This window comes from Embiotoca jacksoni, unplaced genomic scaffold (genome assembly GCF_022577435.1).
Source record: "Embiotoca jacksoni isolate LCO1_2020_lvr unplaced genomic scaffold, fEmbJac1.0.p SCAF_3, whole genome shotgun sequence".
Taxonomy (NCBI): Eukaryota; Metazoa; Chordata; class Actinopteri; family Embiotocidae; genus Embiotoca; species Embiotoca jacksoni.
In genome coordinates, this window is record NW_027185381.1 from 10,540,789 (window position 1) to 10,564,019 (window position 23,231).

The 23,231-nt window shown below is 42.7% G+C and overlaps 2 protein-coding genes across 3 annotated transcripts; both read right to left on the reverse strand.

The window, feature by feature from the left end:
- Positions 1-9,447: 9,447 nt before the first annotated feature.
- Positions 9,448-17,568, reverse strand: LOC138205919 (potassium voltage-gated channel subfamily A member 1-like). Its single transcript, XM_069162284.1, has 2 exons — positions 16,865-17,568; positions 9,448-16,250 (listed from the first exon to the last, which is right to left on the reverse strand). Exon 2 carries the CDS (start codon positions 15,989-15,991, stop codon positions 14,516-14,518), a length of 1,476 nt encoding a protein of 491 aa, XP_069018385.1. The 5' UTR covers positions 15,992-16,250; positions 16,865-17,568; the 3' UTR covers positions 9,448-14,515.
- A 1,254-nt stretch (positions 17,569-18,822) lies between these two features.
- Positions 18,823-22,896, reverse strand: LOC138206668 (shaker-related potassium channel tsha2-like). Of its 2 annotated transcripts, none has more exons than XM_069163523.1 (2): positions 20,704-22,896; positions 18,823-19,296 (listed from the first exon to the last, which is right to left on the reverse strand). In XM_069163523.1, exon 1 carries the CDS (start codon positions 22,158-22,160, stop codon positions 20,724-20,726), a length of 1,437 nt encoding a protein of 478 aa, XP_069019624.1. In that variant the 5' UTR covers positions 22,161-22,896; the 3' UTR covers positions 18,823-19,296; positions 20,704-20,723. The 2 variants fall into 2 exon arrangements, with proteins under 2 accessions (XP_069019624.1, XP_069019625.1); XM_069163524.1 differs by lacking the exon at positions 18,823-19,296 and having other exon boundaries at positions 20,820-20,931; positions 21,029-22,896.
- Positions 22,897-23,231: the final 335 nt, after the last annotated feature.

The window sequence follows — 23,231 nt, forward strand, 5'->3', positions numbered from 1 at the left end:
CCTCTGCCATAAACAGTAATGGTATTTGTTTCTTTGTTTGTGGGCTGTCAAGGAATCATATCCACCAATGCACTAACGATAGGACTGTTGCAGGAGTTTCAGGAGCATCGTCAGACCTGCAGCAAACCGACACTACTGCTCGCCACATTAGGGCGAAGATCGTCGTCTCGTCCTGCGTGAATCAGTGGAGAAAAAAAAAATTAAATTATTTTTAAATAGTTTTTTTTTTTTTTTTTTTTTTTTTTTTATTGATTATTCCATAAAGAAAATAAATAAATGCAAAAAATACTTTGTGCTGACGTATGAATATATATCGGTAGATTTCCCTACCAACGTCGGCCTTAAAACTTTAGCATGGGTTGAACTACAGTTTGTACAGTATTAACAATTTTAACTTCTCCTTTGAAGAAACTTCTATTAGTTTTACTTTATTGTCTTTTTAGTGCATTGACGTTGGTGTAGTCACTTAATGGCTGCCCATAGAGAGGATTCACTTGTTAACAAATTCATTAACGAGCCCTGATCTGCTTACGGCTACATCATACTGTGTTAGAAAGCATCGATTATATGTTTCTGCACAGCTAATTAATGATAAATAGGTGTGGTTAAGCAGCAAACCTTCACATCCGCAACCACAGGATTTTTGCCATACTGCCTGTACCCCACGTGCTCAGCTGTCCCAAAGTACAAGAATAAATTACAAAGGCACTCATATATATATATATGCATACAGTAAATACAGTATAATTTTTTTAGAAATGTAACTAAAACCCTGTCTATTTACATGTTAAGTGATTTTATCAGAACTGATTTTTCACTGAAACGGTTGTTCAGTTACCAAAATAGTGGATGATTCTTTTTCTGTCATCCGACTAACAGATTGATGGACTGGTGGTCTCATCTGTGGTCCTTGCGTAACTGGACATGTGCCTGAAAAGACACACCCCGGGATGGTTTCGGGCTCCAGGTGCTGAGGAGGCATCAGCAGAGGAAGGTGAGTGTGTAAATAATGCAGGCAGGCAGCAGATTCAGGGCCTGTGACAATGAGTCAGCAGCAACACACAAGGGGGGGGGGGGGGAGAGCTTTGCTGTGAGTGTTCCCGGACCAACAAACACTCATGCAGGCGTCGCTGCACTGAAACAGAACGGAGGGATCTTTATGATGATGCATGCCTGACGTATTCAAGAATAGCATCTGTTCAGTTTCTACCACTACAGAAAATAACTTCATCGTTTGGGTGTTTTTTTTTTATTTATTTTTTTTATCTGCTCCAACGGGAACAAGACTGGCACAGAAACTGCCTAAAAAGCATGCCAGACTTAATGATTAGTTTATTGATTTGCTTGTTTTGCTGAAACTGCATATTCATGCTCATTATCATAAGGGGGATGGAGTAGCACTTGGGAGTGAGGACGAATGATGAAGCAGAAGAGGTCAGAAGTAATTCACTTTTTAGTCGCATAGTGCAAACACCTGGATCAAAAAGTATCACTGAATTATGATTATTTAAACTAAAAAAAAAAAAAAAAAAACACCAATGTTGAGATATTTTACAGTGTTGGGACAAAGCTGTGACTTTAAATTGTCCTTGAAAATATGTCAAATTAAAGGCATTTGCTTTCGGTCAGGCGTGAGATCAGGATAAAGCAGAAAAAGCCCTGATTCTTCCCCCTTGCACAGACCTCTCCTCTGCGGGGGCTCGGTCTGTTAAACTGCTGAAGCCTTGCTTTCCTTGAGGACTGCAGCTGCAGAAGGAGTGCATGTGCAGAGGGCACAGTCGCCGCAGTGGCCGCCGTTAAGAGTGAGTTGTCTGTACTGTAAGGCATGGGCGGATAATAAGACAATGGACCCCCTACTACATAAGAAGCAGAGTCATAGACTGAGAGCGGCACAGATATCCTTCCAAATACTGAAGCACACCGTGCAACACATTATAGGAAACTGTAGAAGAAGTAGAAGATGCATGTTACGTTCTAAAGGGGCTGCGCAAAACGTATTATGATGGTGATGGGGATGGAAAAAAAGGGTCATAAGAGGGTCATATAGATCAGCTGTGTAATTCAAAGGTTGCCTTCTGACTCAGCTCCCATTGAACCAAAACGGTCCAGTACAACATCTGCTGTACTGCAGAGGCCGCACAGATCCGCCAGTCAATCTCCTACTAAAATCAAGCCTAGTCAAAATCTAGTGACAGGACCATATATGAAATAAAAAAAGAAGGCCTGTAATTTGAAATAGATACAGACCAGTCACGGTATTCAGTCAACCAATGATGACATCATCACTCAGTAACAGACATGCACAGGTCTGACCCCGTGATTGTGCTCCAGCCAAATCCTGGAATATGGCGGCATGAATATTTCCATCAGTTAATTTGATGGGGACTGACCTTGCAGGTTCGCTTTAACCAAACTGCGATCTTGTTTTTCTCCGTCTTAGCTGACAGAGATTTTTTTTTTTTTTTAGGTGTATCATCGATGTTGAACTTCCAAACCTACATGCGTGTTAGACAAGAGGACAATCTAAACTTGCGATTTCAGTTACGTGGTTTTCATGACAACATTATGATGGGTGATGATGTATATATATAATTTCTTGGCCCTGGGCTGGATGCTTGCATGGAAAACCTGCAGGGACCGCTCTCAGCAGAAAGCACTCTCTCCATTTGTCAGCCTTTGACAGGCCTTCTCACCAGTGGTGCTGCCTGCGCTGCAAAAAATGACCATTTTGACAAGTGATTTATTCTCATATCAGACTGAGCAAAAAATGTTTTATTTCAGTTCATGAATTAGTTGGTCAGCAGAAAATTAACCGACAACTATTGTGGTCAATTTTTAAGAGAAAAACTGAAATCTTTCTCTGGTTTCAGCATCTAATGTAAGAATTTTCCAGCTTTCTCAGTTTTACATCATTGTACATTGAATATATTCGACTTTTGGACAAAACATGAACTATCATCTTTGTAAAATCATGATTTTAATGGATCAATCAAAACAATTATTGGCAAAATTAATCGATATAAAAAAAAAAAAGAACTGAGTTGCAAGCCCATTTAAAACAGTAAAAACCAGAGCAGAAAAGTTTATTTGCACCTCTCAGCAGAGTGTAATATTTACATTTTCCAAAGACAATTAGGCATCTTATGAAACATGACAAAACTCTTTCATTTCATTGAACAGACAGTCAGTAAGCATTCAGTTTTTTATTAGCACATTAAGAGGAGACTCTACTGATTTGAACAGTTCAATAAGGAGGATATTTCTTGCAGTGTGCACAGCTCTCAACCGACGCGCACCAGCCTTTACTGTAAATTCCACCAGCAGTTCACTTAATGTGTCCTGGCCAGGAAAACGGACATGCTCCTCCATCATCGTACAGTATGTAATGGCTCTGCTGTCCAGGGTCTGTATGTTGCGCTGGTTTATGTCCAACAGAGTCTCCGTGTCCTCTCCTGTAACCTCAGGAAGACGATGACGCTCACACACACGTCTGATTATTTGTGTCTTTGGGGTGTTTCAAGAGAGTTCAGGAGTTTAATCTGAACATCAGAAGGACACAATACAAGGTTAAGATCTCTTTTAAAAAGTAAAAGGTTTGAGAAGTTTGAGCAATATCAGATCACTAGAGTACAGAAGTGTGTTGTGAATGATGATGAACTTTTTCATTTTGGCACACAATGTCCAGTCAATTAAATGAAACCGGTCTGCAAGGGCAGTGGTGGAGGTGACTGCATCTATTATATTTAAAGGAGTAGTCTGACATTTTGGGAAATATGTTTTCTTATGTATATCAATTGATACCACTTTCTTGTCCGTTCAATAAATATTAAAAGCTGTAGCCAACAGTTGGTTAGCTCAGCTTAAAAACTGGAAACAGGGAAACAGCTAACGCTCGGTGGTCCCTCCCTTCCTGCTACGTAGCCATAATGATGACCGTTGTTGGTGAAGAGTTTCTTATTTTTTCTGTCACCGTTTTGAGTACACCATCTCGTAGTGCACTGCATCGTTCCATACCAGACCGCGTGAACGCACTCCGAATAGTAAGTGTTCGTACGTAAGTGCACAATTTGAGACACAACCTGAGAGAGCTGAAGTAAACGTCACGACTTTAGTCTTCCCGTCATCCTCACTCCACAAAGTCACTGCGTCGAGCCAAGAAATAGTTCAGCACATAACCTCCGTGAAATCACAACATACTGATTTTATTTACACCTCAGCTTTTATACATATTACTGAAACAAAATGCACCGTGTTAGTTGACAGAAATATCTCCAAAATCCGTCCTATTTTAACATTTCATGATGCTGAGACCATTATACATGCCTTCTTCTCCTCCTCGTGCAAAGACTACTGCAACAGCCTCTTCACCTGCCTCAATCGAAAACCCATCAGTCCACTTCAAACTGTACAGAACTCAGCTGCCAGACTTTTAACTAAAACCAGGAAAAGGGACCACGTCACGCGCGTTTCAGCCTCCTTGCACCGGCTCCCGGTATGTTTTAGAATTGATTTTTAAGATTTTACTGTTGACTTTTAAGACGCTTCATGGTCTCTCTCCCTCCTATTTAGCTGAGCTGATTGTTCCATACGAGCCTGCCCGAAGTCTGAGATCCTCAGACAAAAAACTTGTATCTGTTCCGGAGACACGTCTTAAAACTAAGGGTGACAAAGCATTTTCAGTCAGAGCCCCCAAGTTATGGAACGAGCTGCCTGAGGAAATAAAGGTCTGCAGAGTCCGTGACATCTTTTAAATCTCTTTTTGAAACATACTTATATCGGAGAGCCTTTGTTGATTTTACTTGATTTTAGTGATCAACTCTTATTTCTTTTATACCCTGTTTTAGTTTGTTTTTTATGGTTGTTTTCTACGATCATTGTGTTGTTGGGTGTTGCATTGTTAAGGCTTGTTAGAATTCACTTGTTTTGTTCTAGTGGCTTATTTTATGTGAGGCACTTTGTAACTGGAGTTTAGAAAAGTACTATTCAAATAAATGTGTTATTGTTATTTATTATTAGAGTGGTGTCAGTTTTCTCATCCAACTATTGGAAGAAAAAAAAAAAAAAAGGTTAACAAGCTCAATCCCAAAACTTTTGAACGACTCCTTTAAACAACAACAACAACAACAACAACAACAACAAAAATCCACCAGTGACCCTGAAAGTATCAACAACTAAACACCCTTTCCAGCATTTCAGTGACCTTTGTCGGCGGCTCGGCCTCCAGTCAGCACCCACAAACCATGCTCAGGTTGTGTGTATCTCAGCAGGGGCCCACCAGCTTCACAGTGATATCCTTTTGCGGTTTTGTATTTGCCAGCCTCCTTGAGCTGCGTGCGGTGATGTAATTGAAGCAGGAAGGTCACAGCGGCAGTTTCGTTGATGTAAAGTTTTGAATTTTCTTCCCCAGACAAGCACGCTGACACTGCACAGTGGGCAGGAGAAGCATGTAAACTGAGATCCACATCGCCTGATACCACAAGGACACATCCAGACTGGGAGCATTCATAACAGATTCTGCTAACGCTTGGAGGGAGGCAGAAAGAACTCGTTTATAATAGCAAGTATTTCATTCTAATTTGGTTTTAAAAACTTTAAATAACTGAACTGTTTTTTTGTTTTTGTTTTTTTCCAGCCATGCTAATGTCCAGTTGGTCCAGACTGAAATATCTCTACCACTGTTGGATGGATTGCTGTGAAATTTCGTACTGACATTGATGACTCCCAGAGTATGAATCCTCATGACCTAGGTGACCCCCCCCCCCCTTGACCTTTCATACAGGCCACCATGATGATGAGTTTTACCTTTATGATTTTGAGTGAAATGTCTCAACAAATGCTGGCACGCTAATATTTGTGTTCCCCTCAGGGACATTTGAATCTTTTTTATGACATGCAGAACTAATAACATTCCCATCAGCCTCAGATGTACTTTATGTTAAGTGCTAGTTGGCAAATGTTAACACGCTGAACTTAGAGTGGTAAATATTAACTTCCTTAGTTTATAAACGGATCATTATATGGGGACACAAGCTTGTTTATTCTTGATGTATTCAGTCGTACATTCTTCCTGAGGCCCATTGTCATGGCGGACACCGCACTGCATGAGGAGAGAATCCATCAATGGAAACTGGATAAACTCATACATAATGAGATTGGTGGGTAATTCAAGGGGAACTTTCTTCTATATCTGCCACCACTTTCACTGTATCTTCTGTATCGCTGCAGAGATGTAGGGCTGTCAGTGGCCCGAAGTAAAGAGGCACGTTTAACTGGCCTGAGTTTCACAGAGAGCATTTGTGGACTTCCACAAGGATGAGGAAATTATGAACATGCTCTTAATTATTAAACAAGTGTGTCAGCAGCCTGGTCTGATGGAGGTAATGCAAAGAGGAAGTGGGCCAGAGAGAGGTCCTCGGGGATCGGGGGGGTGGGGGGGAGTAAGAGGGGCTTGTGGGCTTGGACCTGGAGGTGGTAGGGGTGGGAGGGGTGGGATGCCCAAGGGCTTTGGTTCAAGTATGGGAGATCCAATAATGCTGTCAAAGCTATTTTGAACACTGTTAACATTCAGAACCTCTTTGAGGCTGTTAGAGGGGACGTCTGTGCTCAGTGATTTGGTTTTACAGGGCTATAAAGTCAACACCAGAGGACACTTGTGATTTGATATAGCGTAATCATACGATACTGTGCGTGCACAACTGATTGGGCCACAAGGAAAAGGCCCTTGAGAAACATTTTGAATGACATAAACAGGAATGGCATGGCATTTATGTACACGGGATATAGGATGAGTGTCGGTCTTCAAAGAAATCAATCAGGGAATATCAAGAAGCCTGACTCAGGCAAATCGTCCATCGTTTGTGTGCGCGCGCGTGCGTGCGTGTGTGTGTGTGTGTGTGTGTGTGTGTGTGTAAGAAACAATGAAAGACAGAGGCAGCGAGGTAATGAGCACACGCAGCCACAGTACATTTGCATGCAGGCGTGGCTGTAAGCCTTCATTCTTTTGATAAGAACAGCTGACTGATAACTTTTCAATTCAAAGAGGCGTGCTCGGGCAGTTGTAAAGTGTTCGAGGAGAGAACGGTGGGAGGGGCTTAAGCCCAATAGAGCCCTACTGCATCACTAACCGACAGCACTTCAATTAGTCCAACAAGCTGATCAGGGATTACCAGGACAGTGGCTGAAACCACGGCAGTTTCAATTACATGTTTCTCATTTGCATGTGGAGCCTGACATCTGTGTACCTTTGTTGACCTGAGACTTTAAACAAACATCAGCCAAGAAGTGGAAAGACAAAAATAGTCCCAAACAAATACACACTTTACTCCTGTTTGTAATTCTTGCTGAAAAAAAACAGTCTTACCTGAAAAAAAATTGGAATATATTTAGCTTTTTTTTTTTGTTTAGAAATGAAACTGTGTGTTTGTGACTCATTGAATGACTTCAGGAGGAACCAGCGGGCTTGCAGCTCGATGCTGCAGGCAGACTGAGGAAGCCTTAAGAGACTGACTTTTTCTCACAAACATTCCCGCTTCTGGCAACCCATTTCCATCTCAATAATGCAAGAACTCCTTTGAGTTCAGAGAGAGCTGCAGAATTAGAGGATGAGGAGACAGGTTTTGTCTCTTTGTGTTTCCAGCAGTTGCTCCTTCAGTTCCTACGGCAATCTGCTCAGACGTTGACCTGAACATGCGGGTTTTAAAGCTTCCTCCGGGGAAATAAGAAGGAGATGTGAACGGGTTAAAAGGAAACAAACTGGCACTACAAATAGGTACGGAGGACGTGGAAGGAAATGAACCTGAAAATGTAAACAGCAAAAGATGCTCCTCATGTCCTTTGAAAACCTATGTATGTTTATCTCAGTGACTTAGAGACACGTAACCCAACAAAAGTGGTGTGAAATCCTCTGCGGTGACTGAGCTCCTCTTCTGCTTTCTGTTCTTCCAGTCCAGTGGGGCTCAGCAGCACTCAGGAGAGGGAGAATGAAGGAGGGAGAGTGAGAGACAAAGGCAGACAGACGGAGAGAGAGAGGGGAGAGGAGAGTGTACTGTATGTGCAAGAAGAGTGGGACCAGCGCCAGCTCACCCCACCCTTACTGCCGCTGCCTGCAGAGTGAGGAGTGCTGCATTTCCTGAGGGCAATGCAGAGGAAGAGGGAAGAGGCTCACTTCTGTTCAGGTCACCGTACAGCAAACACAGACAGAGAAACTGAGAGGGACACAAACACCAAGAGAGAGACAGATGGACAGAGACAGATGAGCTGCAGCATTCACCACGATGCCGCTGCTGTCCAATGTTCAGCTTCATCAGAGGACAGAAGTGAGAATGAATCATTTTCACACCCCAAAAGCTGCACCCTTTCATTTCAGCCTCATCACTCGCCTTGCCTTCCTAACACAGAGTGTGTTTGTCTGCTGTTTTGAGGTCACTGCCCTCGACAGCTGTACGTGTTTAAGACCTCTTCGTCATGTTTTTTTTTTTTTTTTTTAATGACAGGTTGTTAAAATCACACGCTTAGAAACAAAATGCTTTAAAGTAAGCTTGAAAAGGTTGTAATTTAAGTAAATGGAAAGCAAAATTTAAAGTCAGTGTACCTCATAGAGTCTGAGACAACCCTTACAGGAAAACCACATGAATCGTGATCACATGTGCACACATGACACGTGTGATTGTGCACATGTGAAACATGTATTTGGCTCATGGGAAACATGAGGTTTTTGAACATTTTCATGGTGTAGATTCCCTTGTGAAAACGTGTTTTCCCCCATGTTATCATATGTTGCAACGTGTGCTAAACATGTCATACATGTGAGCACATGTTCAATGTGGAAAACATGGGAAACTTTTGTTTTTTCCGTGAGGGAATTAGTCGATTAGTCGAGCAAAAATTACCCATTAAATATCTTTCATACAAATTTCATATTTTGAATTAAATTTTCAAGCAGAACTAAACTGTTTCGTTTCAACTTCATGTCTTTACTTTAAACTGAATATTTGTCTGTCCGAGTTGTCTCTGTGGGCTTCCGGTGATCGTGATGGGCATTTGTACTTCTATAGAATGAGAGAATTGATAGAGTCCCACTCAGATGGTTTAATGTGTGTGTGCGATTACAGGAGAAAGCGTCGAGCGGAGAGCTCTTCAGCCGTCCGAGGTGTGTAACAACTTGCAGGGAATGACAGAGGTAAGCACTCCTCTCTCGGGACACGAGGATTAGTGTGGAACCATTACCTTTGCCCCATGAATCACTGCTAATGGCTACAGCGAGAGAGTGCTGTAGTACAGAGGTAAGACACATTGTACTCTGCACACTGCAGCATATTTCTGCTGGTATTGCCACACAGAGAGGGCTGTGACAGCTTAGTGTACAAGATGGATTCATTGATGCAGGTTTTTGTGCGCGGTGCAGATATGTACGCCCCAACCCCGAGCCCAAATAAGCATACACCAGCAGATCCTTAAAAATTTATTGAAGTTAATGTAAGATGAAATCATAAGTGATATAAGAAAAAAAACAACCAACAAATAACCCTTGCATAGATCACAGACCATGCCTTTGTCATCATCTGACAAACTGAACACATTGTAGCATAATCCTTGGTAAACACAACATGACAATGACAGCTGGATTAGATAACACAATCGGAGTTTGGCTTGCTTGCGGATGAAAAGAAGAGCAGAAGAGTTCAACAGTCCTTTAGTGCGTTTGCTCCAAAAAGGCCCAGCTTCCCTACCGGCAATTAAATTCCAGACAGAAGAGACAAACTCATAGCCGTCACACTTCTAATACAAACAAGAACCTCTCGTGTGTTGAAGTACACAACATCCCAACATTCAATCCTGTTCAGAGCCTCCTCAGCAGGCAAAAGAAAAGCAGTCCAGTATCAAGACTTTTAATGAACAAGACTGCCTCAAAAACCAGTGAAGTACAGAGGAAGGTGTGTGGCACAGGCCCTGTTTAGACATGACGGACATGTTTCCCACAACACGGCATCACTACAGTCTAGAATGAGATAAGAACGGGCATAAATGTCACTTTGAAAGAGCATTTCAGTCCTAAAGTCTAAGAAACCAGCCCTTGATGTCCTTGCTCACATTCATAGCCCAGCAAGCACAACCTGAACATCACGTGCAGACGGTGAGCGCGGCTGGGACCCCCGGCGCCGTCTCAGTGATGAGGTCAGCGCTAAGGTGCTTTTAAGGAATCCAGTATAGGACACATTTCACGACAACTTCTGAACAGGGCCTTACAGGAAGCCGTGGTGCAGATGAAAGCAAGGGTTTCTTTTTTTCAAATGATGCAACTGTATTATAGTTGAGCCACAGTTTGAAAGGCAAAGCTCATGCAGTCTTCCGTCGACCATGCAGTTTTTTGCGATCAGTAGGTTTCTGTAGAGATACATTATAGCAAGGCTCAGCAGTAGAGATTTGAAAAAATGGTGTGAACATGGTGTTTGAGTGAATCCTGTTTGTTTTTTCTTTTCCTTGAAACCAAAAAAGACAAACCATTTGTTTTTATAATAGTACACTTCTTGTTCATATCGTCTAGTGTATAGCAAGTGATCATAATACAGTAGTTTCAATATCATGGCTTGCTAGAGGAACATATTGTTTTGATATTCCAGTATAAGGCATGTTCTTCCTAAATCAGTCATGTTACAGTGCCACCAAAAACAAAACAAAAGAACATAAAAACACACGTTGAAATTGTTTTTCATAAATAATTGTAGTATATAGTGGTTACTTTTCTCTATCTTATTGTAGCTAAATTGCATTTTGTTCATTTCATGGTTTTTTTTCTCTTGATTAGATTAATGTTGTTTTGTTTTCTTTTTTTTTTTAGATCTTCTCTCTCATGTTTGTTTGCAGAAGCGTAACATCTGACAGTAAGCTAAACAAATGAATATGTAAAACAGTTTAGGCACCTTCTCTGACTTTCTCTCTAAGAGCCAATCAGTTCAGTAAACTGAAGTTAGATTCTCTCCAAGTGCATTCGGGGCTCTTTCCTTTAGGACTCGGTTAAAGGGTTGGACTGAACCCTTTAACAGCCGTTGTTCCTGACAGCCAAAACAACCCCAGTCACGACCAAGGTGCTTAATGGGAACTGCCACAAATTACAAAGCCTATATTTGGATTTCTTTTTTTTTGTGTGTGTGTGTGTACATGTTTCTCTCATTACAAATGTCAGTCTCTGTGTTTGACCCCACTGCCCCTACAGAGTCCCAGAACAAAGGAGAAGATGTTGGTACAGTAACAGCCCTGTCGTGAGAATCTGTCGAGTGATCGCAGTGTCTTTGACATTCAAAATAGATTTGTTTTCCTATTTTCTTTTTTACAAAAAGCATCTAAGAAACAGGTTTACCTGTTATTCTATTGCTGTTAAGAATGCATGTTTCTGTCGGGTAACTGAATGCGTAGCACCATCCGTACGTGCCTTCGCAGCAGGAGCAGCGACAGCACTGCTAATGTCTTTTCTTCACCTCACCTCAGACTCAATCAGTGTTAAAGGAAAGTTGTGACCAAAGCGAACAATTTCCAGACAGCTACATTTATGAGACTACTATAATTTTCTTGTATCAGTCTATATATGGGATTATAATATATGGTACTGGGTATTACTCATGTCCTTCTGTATGAGAATGCCTAGACAAGTTGAATGATATCTTTTTTGCTTTCATGATAAGCATATTCACCTCGCCTGAGGCAGACACTCTTCAGCAGTACAGTACAAAGATCAGTTCCAAATGAAACGATAAACACGGCCCTAAACTATCTAACTGTCCAACCAGCCACCAATAACATAACAGTTCGGAAGAAAAATCAGTGAGCGGAAAATCATCTTTCCCAAAACAATTAACGAAGGCTTGCTTCAGCTTCAGATTACATGTCATGGTAACAAGACAACAATGGTAGTCCTGTACTAGCACCACAAAGAATAGCCATTGCACCAACAGAGACGACTATGACATTCGAGTAGCACTGCAGTGGAGCTTTTTTTTTTTTCATACAGGACCTTGTTGGGAGAGTGCTAATTTAAAAAAAAAAAAAAAAAAGAAAAGAAAGAGCATACAGTAAAGTACAAAATCTTACTATCATTTGGATGAATTCATCTCAATACTGAGTGTACTAATGTACAGTAGCTGGAGATTTTCAAGTAGTCATTACAATTTGTCCCAATCTATCTGCAGTTCGCCCGTCTGGAACGATATGCTGAGAAACTATGCGCGACAAATGAGCAAGCACAGGGGGGGGAAAGAAAAAAGAAAACCTCACAAGTAAAAAAAATAAAATAAAAAAAAAAACACAATAGTTTGAGCAACAGAATAAAAACAACTGTGCAAAAACGATGGGCTGTGCATCTTAATGCCCCATAATTGCAGTATGACAGATTTAAAAACTAGATTCAATTTCTATTTCTTGTATTCTACACAGATGTGTTCAAACACATTCAGGTGTTCTCCTGTGACACAACAGCGACCTGACATGGCACCGTTTTCAAAGAAACTAACACGTAAAACAGTCAAGCTCGTCCCGTTAGGAGGGTCGAGCAATCTCTGCAAACTCTCTCACAAATGAATGTCCTGATTGTGCGTAGCTTTAAGTGAAAAAAGGAGCAGGAGTGTGGTACACTATTTGTCCTAAGTGCTTGTGTAAAGGCTATGCTTTGGGACTCTCACATTCAATATTGCATGACTGCAGTTTACACTTAAGGTTCCATTTTGCATTATGGTATAGGAAGCCCTGCATTGAAGCTTGCAGCTCTGCAGCAAGTTTGCAATGACCTCACTGAGGTAGAGACCCTGAAAGGATGCATGGTGCACAAAGCAAAACGACAGGCAGAAGTAAAACCAATGGGTATTCCCTTTTGAATTGGAATGGTAAACATGCAGAGTACAATACATTGCTGCTTAAGGGCAATAATTAAGTGCGTGACAGCATGAAAACTGGGTTGTGCATGACAGCATGGATCTTTTTTTTTTTCTTCTTTTTTTGTTTTGTTTTTTTGACCACAATCACCTGCTGTTTTCACCTTGCTCATCTGGCATCATTAACATCACAACCAACAGTGTATCGACACTAAAACAGAAGTCAACCAGCTCTGCTCGACCACACAAATACCACTGTACACAGAGGCACTTTCACTGGTCCTGTTGGTGAAAGGGATAAAGGCACTAGCAACTAATGTCAGAAGAATTCTCTGAAATATGGCGTGAAATTTGGTATTGATCCCTTTAAGTGGATTCCAAACCGGTACGTACTCAAAATTAGACGTGGAGATGGAAGCATGACTAAAAATATGTTAACTTTTCTTGTTCAAAGAAGGTCCATGCACTGCACTATTGACTAATACTGTAATTGGTGCTTATTATGATTATATGCATTTTTGATAATATTTATTCAGTTTCCTTTGTCTACTTTTAAATTAGAAACTCTGCATCCTCAAGGTGGGTTTGGATATATTTGATCAGAAACATCCAGGATTTGATTTCCCTAGTTTCCCTGACAATAGGGCACTGCAGAGTGCCTGAATTGCAACAAGCTGAATATTCACGTCATGCATTAAATATACCAGGATACAAAAGTACCTTAGTCGATAGACCATAATGCAGGTTACTTTTTTCATGCTATGATCTCATTTATGTACTGTTCCCTTAAGATTTAACATTCAATTTCTATACTTCTAAATGATTAGCATTTCAAATTAAAAACTCATCCAGTGCACTCCGTATGAAAACAGATGAGAAGGGGGAAATGAAGGCAGATATCCAAAAGAACATCCTTTCCAGTATGTGAGATATGTCTCATGCATGCCGATATCAAAATGGAAAGTCTCTAATCATGCTCGTGTGAAGCTCACTTTATCATTGTGCTGTGTTGCGTCTAAAGGGCATGGCATTGAATCACTTGGTGATAACACAATTACAGCAACTGCTGGAAAACAGCAGCATTGCAGATGTCCGTGAAGCAAGTAGATCACCATCTGTTTACATCCAAACAAGAGAGATCAGTCTTCCTCCTATAAGGTGCTTTGCTGAGTAGTAGATCCTTTGTAGGGAGAGAGGAGAGAGGAGGGAGAGTGGAGGGAGGAGGGGGGGGGGGGGTCTCCTAACTTCTTGGCGCTTACCGCTTGGCTGCAGATGCTTGCATGTCTGCAGTCGTTTCTGGTGCATTGTGCAACTTGCTGAATTGTTATCTGTACTCCATGCATAAGATTTTAATTATCACGCCGTCGTCTGACAGTGTGCTCTGCGTCCTCGAGGGAGCTGTGTACATGTGTGATAATCAATGTTTTCTTTTTGATATAACTATATATTTGTAGGATCAGAAGAATTAATTATTCTATCTACCTGTCATATACTCTAACAGCTTGGTTTTTTTTCTGTTTCCTTTCAGTATAGCTGAGCATAGTTGTCGGCCTAATGCCGTAGAGCGCTTTGGGGAGGTAAATGAAGCATTCCTAACTGATGGTCTACTCCACATATGACAGTCCCATAGAGATCCTAAAGTTCCTAACTAGTGTCTAAACATCTGTAAGCAGCTTGCTTTTATTTACACAGTTTTGGTTGGCTATAGTGCAATTGCCAGTTCTGAGGTTTGCTTCCCTAAAATTGTCGATGCTATTGTTTATGTCTCCATCGATCTCCATGTACTCCGACTTGCTGACGGTCGATGAACTACGGCGGCTAGAGTTGGTTTCAGAAGGGATGTTAGGGTTGCTGACGTTGAGCAGCTGGGCCTGCTCTTCTCCTTCGGTCTCCCTGTGGTAGAAGTAATTGAAGTTGGACACAATGACAGGCACTGGGAGTGCAATTGTCAACACTCCAGCGATGGCGCACAGAGATCCTACAATCTTGCCCCCTATAGTGACAGGGACCATGTCCCCATAGCCCACAGTTGTCATGGACACAACAGCCCACCAAAATGCATCCGGGATGCTGCCAAAGTAGGATCCTTGCTCCTCTGCCTCCGCAAAGTAGACAGCGCTGGAGAACAAGATGACTCCAATGAACAGAAAGAAGATCAGCAATCCCAGCTCTCGCATGCTGGCCTTGAGGGTCTGCCCCAAAATCTGAAGTCCTTTGGAGTGTCGTGACAGCTTGAAGATCCTAAACACCCTGACCAGACGGATCACCCTGAGTATGGCCAGAGATGTTGCCTGCTCCCCCACCCCCTCGTTTTCTGGGTCTTCAGCCAGCTCGGTGCCGAGTGTGATGAAATAAGGGATGATAGCCACTATGTCGATCATGTTCATCATGTTCTTGAAGAAGGCCGGTTTGCTCGGGCATGCCAGAAAGCGTACTATCAACTCAAAGGAGAACCAGATGATACAGAGTGTCTCAATGACAAAGAAGGGGTCAGTGAGGATATTTGGCTTATAATAAATAGTAGTGTTCCCTACTCTCACTATTCGACCCATTGGGTCCTCTTTCAGCTGTGGCAAAGTCTCTAAACAAAATATGACTATTGAAATCAGGATCACCATCACAGACACGATGGCAATCCCTCTGGCGGGGCCTGAGCTCTCTGGGTGCTCAAAGAGGAGCCAAATCTGACGCTGGAACTCCTTCTCAGGTAGAGGACGCTCTTCCTCCCTGATGAAACCCTCATCCTCGCGAAACTTCTCCATGGCGTCCACTCCAAGCTCGTAAAATTTGATTTCTTCCGAGAACATATCCAAAGGGACATTCACCGGTCTTCTCAGTCGGCCCCCAGACTGGTAGTAGTACAGGATGGCATCGAAGCTGGGGCGGTTTCTGTCGAAGAAGTACTCGTTTCTCAGAGGGTCAAAGTACCGCATCCGCTTTTTGGGGTTGCCCAGCAACGTCTCCGGAAACTGGGAGAGAGTTTTCAACTGTGTCTCAAACCGGAGACCGGCTATGTTGATGACCACCCTCTCGCAGCATTCGTGGTCATTGTGGTCTGGGGGGTAGGTGTCCTGAGGGTGGCCTGGGACAGCCGAGGTCTCGTCCATGTTATCTCCTGCTACTACGGTCATTTTGGGAGGAGGAGGAGGTGGTAAAAGAGGAGGAGGAATTGTGTTGGGATGTCGGCTAGTCTGACTGAGCAGGCATTCAGGTTTAGGGGGGGGGGAAATTTCCACTCCTCAGCTTCCCACACCCCTTGAATTGTCGGAGACGTCCCCAGATACGAGGGGGCTGGTTGGCTGCTTTGCCTCAGTGCGGCTCCACTGCGGTTCTCGCTGACTTGACCATTGCTGCTCTCCGGTGCATCTGCAGCTGTTGTTGCTGCTGCCTCTGTCACCCAGAGAGAGAGAGCGAGAGAGAGGAAGGGAGGGAGGAAATAATGGGATCAAACAGCCAAGATATTTGCTGCCTCAGCATTTTCTGCAGTTTATTTATTTTTAGAGATTTTTATTTACTTCTTTCAACCTGCAATTAGTCCACATATGCAGTGGTGAAGGTACAAATATCACACCTAGTGAAGAATTCCTATAAATCTTTTATAATAGAAGCACTTCAAACCTCTCTGTTGTACTCAGTAGTGAGTTTGTGGTGATCTTGTGTTATTTGCCATTAAAATTCCTCTAGTCGTATTTTTATCTTGTTATATTTGTTTATCAAAGATATGCTGTGGTTCTGTGTCCTAAAGGAGCATGGCAGTGATTTATCCTACGCCAATCTCACCAGCTTGAATTATGATGTGACGCATAACATTTGATACTGACATTATAGCAGCTGATGTTTCTACATGCATGTAGTCTACAGGCCTAGTGCGGGGAAAATAACGCAAAAAATGTGTATGGAGAACAGTACAGTAGCGAAGTAATACGTTTACATTAACAGAAGCTGTCGGCAGAAAAATAAACTGACCGGTATCTATTGTATAAGTCAGCAGTTTGGAGGCTTACCGTGGGTTGATCTTGAAAGGTCTTGAATGCGTCTTATCCTCGAGTAAAATCATCCAACAGCAGGGCACCAGTGGATGTCATGTGGCAACTTTACATTGCACCTACCAAAAAAATAAAATGCCTTCCTGTGCTCATCGCTGTCCGAGCTGAGTCAGAAAGTAGGATGCAAAAGGAGATAAAAGCCAAAATGTAAAATCAGATTAGTCTGATGAGGAGATGGAAAAGGAGCGAAAGGAGAGGACTGCGAAGCTGCAGCGTTGGTTGCGCGGCGGCACGGTGGTGTGAACAGCGTACAGCGTACCGCAGGAGAAAATCTTGCGCTGCAATTCGGGGGGGAGATACATTAAGGGGCAATAAGAGAGCCCTTGACATTTCCAGACATCACTGCATCAGCAGAAATCTGCTGCTTTTTGCCACTATAGACAAGATGACCGGCAGAATGTTGTTGTTTTTTTTCAGCGCAGCATGGATCGCACAATTAAAAAAAAAAAAAAAAAAAAAGAAAATCAAAATGGATAGCAGAGAGACAGTCGAGTGTAGCGGCGAGGTCCAAATGTTTTCTCAACAATGTCAGGCATGTTTTGCTGTGCATTTTACATGCAAGTGCAGGGGAGGCGAGGGAGAAGAGAGGAGTGGAGAGGGAGGGCAGCAGGAGGAGGAGGAGGAGTTGGAGGGTTTCGACGCAATGCAGACCGGCTCTACTAAAGCACGCCGCCAGAAGTTCTCCATACACCACAAAAACAAGAGCGCTCGTGTGCCAGCACTGGCGCAATCAGACTGCAAAGAAAGACAAATCCTCTAAACCAACTCTGTGGAACATCCGAGATCATCCATAACTTAAAATAACCTATCATCAATTGGTGAGAAATTAAAACATCTCCTTTTCATACTGCTGCTCCATCATTTTTTTTTTTTAAGGATTGCGTGTGTCAAGCACTGAAATGCGCTAGACTGTATCTGAGCCTGTGCAAGAACACATTTCATTTAGTCATGTTTAACATTTCTTCTAAATAAGAGATTAAACCGCCAACAGTGTGTTTGCAGTCCTCAAAGCTTTAAATACGTCCCATCGGGTGAGCTTACGTGCGGGTTCTGCAGGTCTCACACCCAAGATCTGATACTTTATGATGCTGACTAAGTTATAATGGCTTCTAAGTGTGTAGTCATTGTTACATTTGGCATAGAAGCCAAGCAGAAAGGAGAGAAGCGCAGGGAATTTGGCGTAACGCTCTGCAGAGGACGGAAGATCACTTTCAGCACCACGGACAGCACAGATGATTGATTCACCTCACAAAAGTACAGATTCCCCAAACAAACACAAGGACATCTTCCTGGATATTACAAGAAACTATCACAACAAAATAACGAAAATCATTTGTTCGTTACTGACCTGTATGTAGGTGTGTTGGTTTATCGGGGCCTAAAAATAGAGAGGGGAGCTGACTCACAACAACTGGCTTCATAACTTTTCAAAAATACACATTCAACACAAAATCCGACTTAATTTGTTAAAATGTGCCTCCAGCCAAATAAATCCCCGCCGTTAATCAATATGACATTTTATTAAGTTAATTGGTTCTGTGTCAAGACAATCCAATGTCTGCTTCTGCGCCTTTTTAGCGTCATTCAGCACCAATTTTATTGTATAGAATGTGCATTTTGTTTTAAATTATATTCAATATTTTTCCCTGTAAATGCTGCTGGAACTTAAAAATTTCCCTCTGAGGGATTAATAAAGTATCTATCTATCTATCTATCTATCTATCTATCTATCTATCTATCTATCTATCAAAAGTGATCAAGTGTATTGCAATACTTATTTAGCATGTATTTGATTTTTTGATTTTTATTTTCTCTAAAGTACTTGCTGTTGTCCGAGTCCGTTTGAAAGAAAGAAAAGCGATCATATTTTCTTATTCATAATTCATTTATAAAAAGGATTAAGTTAAGTTCTCATACATGTTTAAATTAGAAAAATAAATATTTTATTACATTTAAAATTCACAATTAATTCGTGTCATGCAGACGTTGCATTATAATGCTGGGCTACGTTGTTTACAGCGAGCTGCAATGCAATCTGAATGTAACAGCACAAAAATTACAACTTTACATTTCAAGGTGCATGAGCAAAGGGAAATTTTGAATACAAAAAAAACCTTAATATGTACAGAAGGGCTTTTATACAAAGAAAGCGTGGTTGCTTATAAAGCCTACACGAAAAGAATGTTGTTGTTTTCTACGGATGCTACACACAATGTCCACACCAACAGACTGAACCTTTTCCATGCGTCTCCACCGTGAAGCCTCTGCAGTCTACAACACTGGTAATGCGAGAATAATCCGTGAGAAAATGATCCAGTACTTTGGAGAAGAGGAGAATGCAGCACTTGTGACTCTCGGGGAACAACACGCTTCGCTTGATCGTCTGCCTCCTGCAAGTTAAGCAGAAAACAAACCCCCACTGTGTTAACATTAGGAGGTGACAGAAAGAAGTCAGGCATCCGCTGAGCTTAGTTAACAATCACACACATCGATACTGAGTCGTGATCTCGGGGGGGGGGGGGGGGGCTTATGCCTAAATCACTCAAGGCCAACTGCAAGAGTGCAAAGATGCTCAGGCTAAAGTGTTCATTTTCTACACTGTAGCCTGCATAAGTGCCGTCTGCAGGAGTATTTATCTTCCACACAGCGGCGCTCAGAGCTCGCTTGTCCTGTCAGTTCCGATCAGATTCACGTGGAGGCACATTACGTTCCAAAGAAAAGTAAAGTCAGAGGTCTTTTTTTTCTGCTCTTTCATCCTAAATTCTAAATGTATTGTTAGAGAAACACCTCAAAATGATGGAAAAACTGTCTTGTGCATCTGAGATATTTATCTTTTCAACTTGGGGATTTTGCTTTCAAATACATGTAACCTCTTGATCACAACGATCAAGAGGTTTAATTGCTGACAATTAAAGTCTCTGTTAAGGCACAAATCTGCCAATCAAAGGTTAAACACGATATTATACAAGGGCCGAAGGCGGCAAAGTTTACAAATGTGTTTGTAAAGTAAGTTCAAATGGTGTGTACTGCCGCGCACAAGAAAAGATCCGGAAAACCTGAACCAACATACAGATACATGCGCCAGGATGCTCGTGACGGTGCAGCGCACGGCGCGAGCCAAACACGTATGACATGTATGAATCAGAGATCTAATGTGAAAAGAACAATTGTCTTAGTTTATGTCGGTATTTTGCAGCGCACCCCGCTGTGGAAAGCATGTTGCCTCGTGCGTTTTGGTGCTTAGACGCGCGGCTCCACTCTCCTCTCCCACTTTATCCAAAGATTTGGTATTGCAAAAATATCTAACGCAATTTCATTGGGTGATTTTTTTAAAAAATAGTGTAAGGACAACCTGTAGTTTGTGATTCCATTTTCCTGTGCGTAAAAAAAGAAAAGCCACCTGACTGTTGTCAGGAGGGTTTGAATACAGTTTTTCTCATAACCTTAAATTGAAGAAAAGAAAACCACTAAAAAAAATGTATTATTCTTTGGATATTGTAATTTTCCTTTTTAGACGGAAGAGTTTGTCATCATAGAGCTCAATTAGCTGGTATTTAATCATTGACATTGTATTACCTGTAGCCCAATGTGTGAAGTTTCAACAGTAGATGGTATGCTTTTATGTTGTGATCTAGAGATTATAAGGAACTAAAGCCAATAGACATTTTGGTGGGGGTTGCAACGTGAATATTTGAGGCTACACATTTCGGCATCACTGTAGATCACTTGGATGTGCGCAAAAAAATCTGCAGCATCCGACACAAAGAAGCCTAAACTGCGTGTCCAGTGGAACTCACCAGAAATTAATTCGTCTTCTTTACACATCTGTCAATTTCCCTGTGTAATTCTCCGGTGGATTCACGTTTGGACTTGTCAGAGTTTCCAACTCGTCGCTCTCCTGATAGTACTCAGTTTTGCAAAGCATTTTGGTGGAATCACTCTCACCAAAGGAGAGCTGCTGCAGCTCCTGCTGCTTCCCGCAAGTCACGTGTACGTACTTAACGTTTTCCTCGTCGCTGTTCTCTCTGTGGTAGAAATAATTGAAATTGGACACGATTACAGGAACAGGTAAAGCTATGGTCAACACTCCGGCGATTGCGCACAAAGATCCGACGAATTTACCCCCAATAGTGGAGGGACACATGTCTCCATAACCAACTGTGGTCATTGTCACAACAGCCCACCAAAAGGAATCAGGTATACTTGAAAATGTAGATTTGGGGTCGTCTGCTTCAGCAAAATAAACTGAGCTGGAGAACAAAACGACTCCAATTAGCAGGAAAAATATGAGCAGTCCCAGCTCCCTGAGGCTGGCGTGAAGCGTCTGGCCGAGGATCTGCAGCCCCTTGGAGTGTCTGGAGAGTTTAAAAATCCTGAAAACACGCACCAGACGGATGACCCTCAGTATGGCCAGAGACGCAGCCTGCTGACTGCTGCCCTGATGCTCTGCCAGGTCAAGGCCCAGGGTGATGAAATACGGAGCTATGGCCACGACATCGATCAGGTTCATGAGGTTTTTAAAGAAAGCTGCTTTATTGGGACACGACAGAAATCTCATGGTGAATTCAAAAGAGAACCACACGATGCAAAGTGTCTCCACCATGAAAAAGGGATCTGTGATCAATCTGGGTCCTTTACCCGGCGCACTTCCATTGATGTGATGGTCTTGCACCAGGGAGACTTCTCTGAACACCGGTAAAGTCTCTAAGCAGAATATAACAATGGATATTAAAATAACCGTAACTGACACAATGGCAATTATCCGTGCAGCTCCTGAATTCTCCGGATACTCAAACAAGAGCCACAGCTGGCGCTGAAAGTCGTTAGTTGGCAACGGCTTGTCCTCTTCCTTTGCCATGCCCTCGTCCTCTAGGAAAAGCTCGATGGCCTTCTCCTCAAGTTCATAAAACTTTGTTTCTTCCAGGAAAATGTCCACAGGTACACTCACGGGCCTCCGGAGCCGTCCTCCTGACTGGTAGTAATAGAGGATGGCATCAAAGCTCGGCCTGTTCCTGTCAAAGAAGTACTCGTTCCTCAGCGGATCAAAGAAACGCATCCTCTTCCGCGGGTCTCCCAGAAGCGTGGTCGGAAAGCGCGACAGGGTTTTTAACTGCGTCTCGAAACGCAGACCTGAGATGTTGATGACCACCCTCTCGCTGCACTCCTGGTCCGCTGGCTCCAAGTCAGCAGCATCTTGCAACAAAGGAGTGACGACCAAAGTCTCTTCGTGGCTCTCCGTGGACACCACAGTCATCTTTTTACCCCGCTGAGGGTAAAGCCGTCACTCACCTTCCCGGTGTCGTTCTCGTGCGTCCTCCGAACTCTCTTTCTCATGCAGCCGGCCGAAATCCAGGCAACGTCCCCTTTGTGTTGCTCTCAAACAGTTTTATTTGTTGCTGTCCAAATCCGTCGTGCTGTTGTTGATTTACACCGCCCTTTTGTCAGATTAGTGCCTCGCAACTGTCAACTTTCAATGCTGCACACAGATCTCCACTTGCCGATACCGATAGAGAAGGCTATCATATTCACACCATTTTAAACTCCAAAGCCCTCCCCATGTTGCAAGACCAGATGACACTTCCTGCTGCTGCTGCTGTCTCTCTCATACTCACTCACCTCACTGTAGCTTTGCAGTGATTTCCAAGTAAATATGCAGCCTTCTCTTTTTAATGTCAATTGAAAGTTTTTTTTCCTTATGGTAGCCTTCTTCCAAGTCCTCCTCGTTTCGTCCAGAGAAAGAACCCACTTTGTTTTCAGGCCCGGAGTCTGCTCGGAAATGGAGCCTCTCGCCCTGCAGGTGCTTCGTTCATGAGATCATCGGGTTATTCTTGTCACAAGGGGAACCTCCAGGACCCAGGCCGTGTCTACTTTGGGTCACAGCCCACCGTTTTAGAAACCAGGAGCACAGATGAACGTGACGAATTAGACGCAGCTTGTTGAGCGCAGTGCGGTTTTTCTTTTTCCGCCGCTCCGTATTAGATGTGTCTTCAGATGAAATAACCTGGACGCCCCCGAAGCTCAGACCCTCGTATAACTGCGCCGGACCCGGCCAGTGGAAACTGCTGGCTTGACTGACACCTGAGTAGCCAGAGAGGATAGCGGCTTCATGAAGGTGCATCCAAAATAGCAAAATAGCATTCATCGTTCCTTTGCACTTAAAGGGATCAATTGTACAACTTGGAACATGAAGAGCTCCAGAAGATAAGTGACCTAAAGGCTCTGGGTCACATATACAGAGGTGTGAAAAAAAAAAAAAAACACAGCTGCAAGTGCTACAGATCTTATTAACTCCTGATCAGACCCTGTAAAACCACTGCAGACAGAA